Source organism: Jatropha curcas, chromosome 3 (genome assembly GCF_041381405.1).
Source record: "Jatropha curcas cultivar XTBG-Jc1 chromosome 3, XTBG_Jcur_1.0, whole genome shotgun sequence".
Lineage (NCBI taxonomy): Eukaryota > Viridiplantae > Streptophyta > Magnoliopsida > Malpighiales > Euphorbiaceae > Jatropha > Jatropha curcas.
This window is the reverse complement of record NC_143153.1, coordinates 7,864,883-7,874,565: the sequence shown is the minus strand read 5'-3', so window position 1 is coordinate 7,874,565 and position 9,683 is coordinate 7,864,883. Positions and strand designations below refer to the sequence as shown.

Below are 9,683 nucleotides of genomic sequence, written 5' to 3'. Positions count from 1 at the left end.
TCTAGGAAAGGAAATAGAAAAAGGTTCCACAAAAATAAATGAGCCTATCATTTCAGAACATACCAAAAAGGATATATAATTTTTAAACAGAGTAATTTGTCAAAACATATTTTTTTATTATTCCAAAAGCGAACATTTTAATACTATTATTTTCTCAACAAAACTGCAAGATAATTAATTTTGCATCCGAAAGCTTATGTAATACTGGTGATGACTTGTTGACAAAAATTGTTGCAAACTTTAAGGACATAACATATTCATTTAGTGCATAGCTTCTTCCACTTTATCTAACTGAATTGAAATTTTACAGATGGGTTAATTATTCTTCATAAAGGAAGTAAAATAATTTTACAGGAATATACCATTAAAAACTTGTGTAATCCATCAGAGTAAAAAAAAGAATTCATAGTGGTAATTCTTTCTCAAGTGCTAAAAAAAATGCCTGCCCCATCAAAAAGGGATTTTCTTCTCTCCTATTATTGAAAACTTTATTCCCTTCTCACATTTTACGATTGAAAGAAAGATCTTCACTCTTTCATCAGGTTGCGGATAACATATGGAAGAATGCCTCCATGGTTGAAATAAGCCAATTCCACCTGCAATTTCAATTTAAGTCATTTATCTATATAATGAACTGGATAAAGGCAACCTCATACTGGTCCAAATCAATGGATGTTTATTATAGAAACAAAAGATAGCCAGCTCAATTATGTAAAGCAAGAATCTTATCTGATCCAAAGGACATGCTACCCGTGTATATCTAATTATTTTCTCTAGTGATGCGCATAAGTCCTAAAGTTTAACATTGACACTATTGACATTAGTGGCTATGGACGTCCAAACCAGATAGAGTTTTGTAGCTTCAAGTAGTTATAACATGGTGTTCCCAGCAATAGGAACCATTCCCCTAATCAACAATGCGCTCACATACGTCAATGAAATGCAACAAGATTTATTGATTTTGAAAATAAATACCTCAGTATCAAAGCGAACTGTGCAGGTGAAAGATTTTCCATTATCTGTTGTGACGGTTACATCTTGGCCAGGCCTTATGTCACTGATATTGCTTGGAAGGTCAATGGTGTACCGCTCATGACCAGTCAACCCTAGTGTATCTGCATCCTGACCAGCCTTGAAACAAAGTGGAATAATTCCCATTCCCACCAAATTACTGCGGTGAATTCTCTCAAAACTTTTAGCAATCACCGCTTTAACTCCCTGTAAGAAGGGTAAAAAGAGAGAGAAAAAAGAATAGTAGCTCATCAGAAAAAAGTAGAAACGCAAAGAAAACCCAAAATTAAAATGAAAGCAACAGGTACAGCTGCAGATTTAATCAAATAGAGCTAGAAAACTCACCAATAGCATTGGACCCTTGGCAGCCCAATCTCTGGAGCTTCCACTTCCATACTCGGCTCCAGCCAAGACAATGGTGTCATGTCCAGCAGTCTTGTACTTCTGAAATAGTAAAGTGATCATCCACAGTTAGTGATTAAAAGTAATCAACCAAGATAATACATGTTGCAAACAAGCATTCAAGCATGAAGGCACATTGATGAACCCCAATAAACTTGTTTAGTTACAATACAGGGGGACTGAAAATCATAATACCATATCAAGTTTTTGTGATCAATCTAATTTCCAATTGACAATATATAGCCACGATTCATGATGCAGTGCCATCAATGGACACTGAAATGGAACTAGCACACCAATTAAGAAAAATCCTTATAATATACACTAAAATAAGGGGATTTTATAAATGACTGCCACATGATTTCACCATTAAGCCTAGGAAATGGGAACTAGGTAAACTACAAAAATTAATTATTCTCCAAGAGTTATAATTTTGGTAAAGGAGGAGTAAGGATGGGGAAAATGTAAAGGATCTAATATCAAGAGACTTACCATTGCTGCATCAAACACATAGAGTTTTTCTCCTGTGGGAATGTGAATTGTCTTTGGTCCCACTTCCCCATTCAAAAGTTTGTTAACAATGCGAATATTAGCAAAAGTTCCCCTAGCCATCACTTCATCATTCCCACGTCGACTACCATAGGAGTTGAAGTCCTTGCGATCTACTCCTCGGTCAAGGAGGAACTTAGCAGCAGGACTGTCCTTGTGGATGCTTCCTGCTGGAGAAATGTGATCTGTAGTGATGCTATCACCGAAATTCAGCAAACAGTAGGCATCCTTCACTCCATGTGCACCAGGAGGATTGAGGGTCATATTCTTGAAGTATGGGGGCTCATGGATGTAGGTAGAGTTAGGGTCCCATGAGTATGAAGTTTTAGCTGGTACTGTCAGCTGATTCCACATGGGATTGCCCTTTGTGATAGCCTCATAAGTACTTTTGAACATCTCAGGCAACACACTAGATTGAACAGTCTGCACAGTAGTCCATCCCAAGTCAATTCATTTCATACATTTAATAAAAGGTCAGAAAACCAGACTAAGGGAGAACACTTTATGATTGCCTACCTCTGCAATTTCTTCTGTAGTTGGCCAGATATCCTTGAAATAGACATTCTTACCATCTTTCCCAATTCCAATAGGCTCCTTATCAAAGTCGATGTCAACCTGGGACACTAATTTCATGTTAACACATGTTGATGCAATAGCTCAATTATAACAACATAAACATTTTTCCAATGCAATGAATATATTCAAATCCTCATATGGCAATCATTAGGCAGAATCATCCTCATAAAGTTAGCGCATGATTTAAACTTAGGCTAGGATATAAAGATCTTCAATAATTGTCAGTATAGGTTCTCAAACAGAATATACTTAACAAGCATTAAATCATGTGAGAACATTAGATACTTGGATGAAAAATTAAAGAGCATACATACCGTGCCAGCAAGAGCATATGCGACCACCAAAGGAGGGGAAGCAAGATAGTTTGCTCTTGTCAAGGGGTGAACACGACCCTCAAAATTCCGGTTACCAGAAAGCACAGCAGCGGCAATAATGTCTAAGAACAAGACGAGAATTCATGAGCAGAACTAAGATCTAAAGCTTAAGCTACCTGAGCTGTACAGTGACATCATTTGTTTAAATGAGCAGGTAAAAAGAAAGAGAGAGAGAGAGAGAGGGGGGGGGGGAGGGGGAATAATGGTATAATGACCATTATACCATTACGGATCACCATTTGACATAAAAACACTCATCACTTATAGGGTTCCAATGGTTACCATTGTCTGAAATAGCAGAAGCAACTGTTTCATCCAATTCTCCAGAATTCCCAATGCATGTTGTGCAACCATATCCAACAATATGGAAGCCTTGTTGATTCAAATATTCTTGCAGTCCACTGAACCATTCATAACAATATTTTAGTTTATGACTATAGATAAACACAAAAAAATTACAACTTAAAAAATAAACTAAAGCATCAGGAATACCTCTGGAGTAGATATTTAGTGACAACTCCAGAGCCAGGGGCAAGACTGGTCTTTATCCATGGCTTGACCTGTGAAGGATCATTAACACAACTATGAGTAAGCAGTTGAAGAGAACATTAATGTTAACATTCATTGATATTGTCAGTCTACTTAACCCATTATGGGCAGGGGTACAATTATTCTTAAATTCATACAAAAGTAACAAGCAGAAAGATAACAAATCTCAATGTTTCTTACCTGTAGACCAAGCTCGCAAGCCTTCTTTGCAACAAGACCTGCCCCAAGCATGACACTGGGATTTGATGTATTTGTGCAACTTGTGATTGCTGCAATCACAACACTACCGTGCTTCAGCTCTGCTGGCTGCCCATGGAATGAAAACTTTGCCACTTTGTCCTGTGACTCATTTGGTACAGCAAAGCCCTGCATCATCAGGAAGAACTTAGGAGGAGCAGTACATAATCTATTGGAAACTGAACCAAATGAAAACAATGCATGGAATTAAGAATAAAAATTGTACTTAAAACGGTTTATCTCACATAGTTAAGGAACACTTTTAAAAGATTCAATATCCCAGTTGAAAACAATGCAATATATCATGCCTGTCTAAAACTGTAAATACAACTTCAAAATACACCTGCACCACTGCAACACAAGACACTAAAAGTCCACCAAACTTAAGCACCATGTCACATAGCCTGATTGATAGAGAACTTAAAGAACATGGGTGAGCCAGATAAGCTTTTGCAAATACAAAGATTACGGCAAATGCAGTCAAAAGACTGATGGAGGAGCTGGTCCAATGATGATATTGACGACACTGGTGGAAAATAAAAGGCAGTGCGATCACTTGTTAACATTAGAAACTGTTATGATGCCAACATCATATTGCGGCAGTGGCAGGATTGTCGTCTTTGTGCAGCCAGAGTAAAACTTGCGCCCGGAAACGATGATGGAAATTCAAATTTGACAGTCCATTGAGAAAAAGATGAAAATGACACCAATTATTTGAATTCAAGACTTTCCCATATTTTTTATCACAGCAAATCAAATTAGGTCAAGCTAGTTTTCCCATAAGCAAGCCACATGGTCCATACTCAGGACTCTGCCAAATTTAATTTAAAAACAACAAATTCGATGCAGCAAACAACAGATTCCAAACTCCATAAATGAACCAGATATCTAAACTCTACACAAGACCATCATATCCTCTATACAGTTAGAGAGGAGGATCCACCAAAATCTAAAATTGCCAACTCAAGTGCAGATGCCTAATCTTTGCACACCACAAATGTGCTTGATTCAATTTAACAGATAAATTCCATAAACAAAAAATGGCTATGAAATTGCAGAATCTATTTCATTCAGCTTATCCAGAAAAAAGGAATTTTAGACTATAACAATTAAAGCACCAAACTTTTAATTAAAAACGAAGTTCACGGTCAAGAATTCAGCTGTAAAAATGCAAGAAAATTGAAGAGTTTAATATTATAACTGACCTTGAATCCAACTTTGTTGTTAAGACAAGAATGCCAATCAGCCTTCATTTCTTTCAAAGGAACCCGATCATGTGGTCTGTGGAGAACGATGGTTAGAATTGTACATATTGCGAGAACTTAGAAACAAGATGGAAGTAAACACTGCATCGCATTAGCATAGATATTAGCCAGCAATAACGAATGTCTTTACACGAGTAGAAAGCGCATACCTCTTTGGTCCAGATATACAGGGCTCAACATCTGCAAGATTCAATTGTAAATATGACGAATATACTCTTTCTTGTTGAGGCTGAAAATTGATGGGGGAAAAGTTCAATCACAGTCAGACAATTTTGCAGCTTGAATCAAATGCTTAAAAAGAACAGCAGGGGAAAAACAAAGAGAAGTTTACCTCATTATAATCAACAAACATTTTATTTGCACGAAGATATGCTTCTATCATTGCCACCTAAACAAACAAAATTTAAAAGCAACCAAAATCACCCAGCATTTTAACCTTCCAGCAGCAAGCAACCATATATCATAAGTGTGAGATACTCACAGTTTCATCACTCCTTCCAGTCAATTTTAGATATTGTAAAGTAACATGATCAACAGGGAAGAATCCCATGGTCGCACCATACTCAGGAGACATGTTAGCTATGGTGGCCCTGTCAGCTAATGATAGCTCACCCATACCATCCCCTGCAAGGAATCAATGCATGAAAAACTTGACCTAACGGATTGGAAAATAATTCAATTAAGGACCATGAGAACCTATTTACCATAAAACTCGACAAATTTGCCAACAACACCATGCTTCCTCAGCATTTGTGTCACAGTCAAAACTAAGTCAGTAGCTGTTACGCCATTGCGTAATTTTCCAGATAGCTTGAACCCAACAACACCAGGCAACACCATGCTCATGGGCTGCAAATTGAAATGATTAATAACTTTGCAAAGCAAACATAAAGAACAAAGCTAAAATGATTTTATTCTGGTAATAAAAGATCAGCACAATGAGCGTGTTCGACAGAAAGATACTGACATGTAGAGTTGAAAGGGTTTTCCTTTTCCATGCAGAAGTAGATTAACTCAAGAGCACATGAGCAGAAAGTATGAAACAAGAGTGCAAGGAAAGACTAAAAGAATGCATGAAAAAATTTAAATGGATGGCATGCTGAACAGCGTATGCAATGTCCTAAAGTCTGTAAATGATTTGTAAATGGAAAAAGAATGTGGATGCTCTCAAGCACTACAGGAAAAGAAATGTACTTGGTAATGTACTGCAAACACATAGTACAGATAGACATTATTACAGAAGCATGAGCATCCAGATACCTTAGGAGTTGAAACAATGTGCAATAAACAACATAAATTCCTAGGATTTCAATTCACTTCTTAATCCTATCATCTTGTATACACCAGAAGCATGCATTAAAATGAAGTTCCCATTTGGTTAAACCAGTTTGAAGCTCACTAAGGAACAGAAGATAATTGTATTCCATTATTCTATAGCATATTTGCATGAATTACCTGGCCAAGCATCGTAGCTTCTGCTTCAATACCTCCAACTCCCCAGCCAGCAACTCCTAACCCATCAATCATGGTTGTATGGGAATCAGTTCCCACCACACTATCAGGGTAGAGAATGCCCTCAGTGTTGAAAACAACTCTTCCAAGATATTCAAGATTCACCTGAAATTTGAGCACATTATTCCATACCATGCCATATCCAAGAAAATAAAGGAAACTAACAAGTAGTAATTGTCCCCTAAAAATAACCCTTTACTTTAAAGGTAGAGAAAATATGAAATGGAACACTGTCAACATGTTGCTGAAAGAATGCAACAGAAAGCAGAAAGTACAATAGGCCAAATCACAAATCATGAAACATTACAATGCAGCACCTGCTGTTCCAAATCATACCTGGTGCACAATACCAGAACCAGGAGGAACTACAAGCATATTATGGAAAGCAGATGAACCCCATTTAAGAAAGGCAAATCTCTCCTTGTTGCGCTGAAATTCAAGCTCCATATTTGCTTGCACAGCATTTTCTGATCTTGCCACGTCAACTTGAACCGAGTGATCAATGACCAGATCTACAGGAACCTGCATGCAAACCAAGTAATTTCCTAATATGGTCAAAAAAATCATAAATAAAAATGACAAGGGCTGCATAACATCATATTCATCAAATAGTTTCATATCCGGAAGCAAAGTGTATTGGAATCATGACTCCAATGGTATTGATAAAAGTACGCATCCATGATCAAGCAAAATGTTGAAGATGAATTGGCATTCCTCTTATTCTTGTAGAAGCTTATCAGATGAAAACATGAACATGCATAAATTCGTGTGATTCTAATACAAAAATCAGCGTGGTTGTAATAAGTCACCGTAATAAGTTACCATAACAACTGCATGATACTGTGTGAGGAACCAAAGAAAAAAAAGATGCACCACCAGTTTCAAAGGGAGAACTGAATGATAAATCCAAGTGCTTCTGTACAGATATGCATTAAAATACAAAACTTACCAAAGGATTGATCTTGTTGGAATCACCACCAAGCTTACTCATGGCATCCCGCATAGAAGCTAGGTCCACAACAGCTGGTACACCAGTAAAATCCTGGTAACACAAGAGACAAATTGAAACTTAATAATATTCTTATCACCATCACAACAATTGCCAGCATTATGAGATACCTGTAAGAGAACACGAGCAGGCTTGAAAGGAATTTCAACTTGTTTTGGAGATGTATTTTCCCAATCAATAATCTTCTCAACATCCTCTTTAGTAACTTGGAAGTTGTCACAATTACGAATTGCAGATTCAAGAAGGATTCTGATAGAATAAGGCAGTTTATCTGTTAACGGAAAAAAAAAAAAAAAAAAAAAGGAAATGCAAATTGTTAGAGCAGCAGTCAAAATAAACAATCATTTCTCATTGACAGATGGTTTAAATGCTGTCTTGATAATTATTATGGTCAAATTAGCCATTGAGTAACTGTCACTACCGTAAATGCATACCTATATTAATGAGCATATATTTCAATTACTGCAAAATGATATATAGACTTACCAATCCTTGGATCATTTAGAGCAGGCAGACTATAGAATTTCCCAAATTCACCACCACCGGGCTTGGGAAGAGCTGTGACGATCCCCTTAAATGGATGTTCCGCAGCTGAAATACAACAGATGAAAAAAATAAAAATAAAAAATTATACCCTACTAAAACCAACTCTGAAGTAAAAGGAACAGTATAACTTTTAAGTACAATAGAATATTTGAACTTGTTAAAAAAGGTATTTTATATTCTAAGAAACATAGATAGGCAGATTAGACTGAAAATAAATCAACCATAAATCGTAAAAGAAATAAAAATTTTGGCTTTCAAATCTCACATTCTAACAGTAAAGGAAACTAAAACATTTGGCCGACACAGTCAAAAAATGACCCATTTCCATTTTCCAATCACAAACAGACAGCAAAACATCTTTTCTAATTATTCTTCTTTCACCAACTCGCGATTATTGGAAACAACCAAAAACGGACTTACAGGAACCAAAACAAGGATTAACAGATTAAAAAGACAAATAAATCAATGCGAAAAATATAAAATGAACAACACCCAAACACTCCAAAAATATAGGAAATCAATGTCGGTTTCACTATCACTATACCCATAGTAGCGATCTTTCGCTGAAATTGTTCGATCACGGGAGCGGCGGATCTGATCTGAGACCGGAGACTAACCGGAGACCGCCAATCGACACCGTGACTCCAGCGAGGAACAGAGCACCGGAAAGACCGAACAGCAGCGGTGAAGCTGAGAGACCGATGTTGAATAGTGTTGGCCAAAGAAGGCGGAGGAACAGGAGAAGATAGAGAGAACGTTCTGGAGGTAGAAGAAGAAAGAGAGGAGGAAAGTCGTGCCCTAGACGCTCTGAGGAGCGAAGAGGCTGAAGCTGAACCAGTTAAATACATGACGATTTTACATAAAAAAAACACAAAACCTGTAGATAAGGATTTGTCAACAAACAGAGAAAGGAGGTTGCGAAGAGAGATAAGAGAGAAATAATTGAGCTAATAACAAAATTCCATGGCCGTTTCTGCAAATGATTTAAGAGAGAGGGAGAGAGAGAGGCGTGTGGAGAGCAACAGAGACCTAGGGCTGCGTGCCGCGCTCTTCTAGAAGTGAAAAATACCGGTTCAGAACTTGGACTGAGAAGAGTCTATGATATGGGCGGGGTTGATTAAATACGGTAAGGTGTTTGTTTTCAATAAGGTTTGGCCAATTGGTGTCTTCCACATTGGCATAACTGAATCCTGATTATTCGTCGGAATGAAAATGACTTTTTCTGGGACAGTGGAGGGGAAAGTTTCGGTGGAGCTTTCAGTAGCGTATTATTATGTGCATTTTGGAAGTTTCCAAGTTCCATCAAACTAGTAGGGAGAAGTAAATTTGACAATTGTAGAGTTTAGTTTGTCAACCAAATAGTGATAATAAAAGACTAATTAATTGAAAAAATTTCAAGCATATATAAACTGATTGTCCTTTTAAGTTTTAATTGTGTGAAACAACACTATCTATTCTTAGTATATGGACCTTTATTTATCATTTAATGTTTTTCTTGTTTTTCTTTTTAATTTAAATGGACCTACTTTATTAAATTAATTTGGTGGATTACTTTTCTTTTACACACTAAAAACGACTGTTAGATATAAAGTCAATATTTATACGTCATGGAATATAACCAACGTATGAATTGAACAGTATTTACCACTGGGC

General features: G+C 36.9%; 1 protein-coding gene across 1 annotated transcript; it reads right to left on the bottom strand.

The window, feature by feature from the left end:
• Nucleotides 1–367: 367 nt before the first annotated feature.
• LOC105648160 (aconitate hydratase, cytoplasmic) lies at nucleotides 368–9,028 on the bottom strand. The gene is made up of 20 exons (XM_012234462.4): nucleotides 8,575–9,028; nucleotides 7,971–8,075; nucleotides 7,595–7,755; nucleotides 7,425–7,517; nucleotides 6,812–6,997; nucleotides 6,419–6,580; nucleotides 5,668–5,812; nucleotides 5,445–5,587; nucleotides 5,295–5,351; nucleotides 5,113–5,192; nucleotides 4,904–4,979; nucleotides 3,642–3,827; nucleotides 3,405–3,472; nucleotides 3,195–3,313; nucleotides 2,853–2,974; nucleotides 2,479–2,577; nucleotides 1,906–2,385; nucleotides 1,357–1,455; nucleotides 976–1,218; nucleotides 368–596 (listed from the first exon to the last, which is right to left on the bottom strand). Exons 1-20 carry the CDS (start codon nucleotides 8,876–8,878, stop codon nucleotides 528–530), a joined length of 2,997 nt encoding a protein of 998 aa, XP_012089852.1. The 5' UTR covers nucleotides 8,879–9,028; the 3' UTR covers nucleotides 368–527.
• Between the last annotated feature and the right edge of the window lie 655 nt (nucleotides 9,029–9,683).

What these genes read in the sequence shown, in the direction of transcription:
- LOC105648160 (XM_012234462.4), bottom strand. Translation starts at nt 8,878, where the DNA reads ATGTATTTAACTGGTTCAGCTTCAGCCTCTTCGCTCCTCAGAGCGTCT. An exon ending in ACTAAATATCTACTCCAGAG is followed by an intron (nt 3,314 to 3,404) that starts GTATTCCTGATG and finishes TGAATGGTTCAG; the next exon opens with TGGACTGCAAGAATATTTGA. An exon ending in TTCTGCTATTTCAGACAATG is followed by an intron (nt 2,975 to 3,194) that starts GTAACCATTGGA and finishes TCTTGTTCTTAG; the next exon opens with ACATTATTGCCGCTGCTGTG.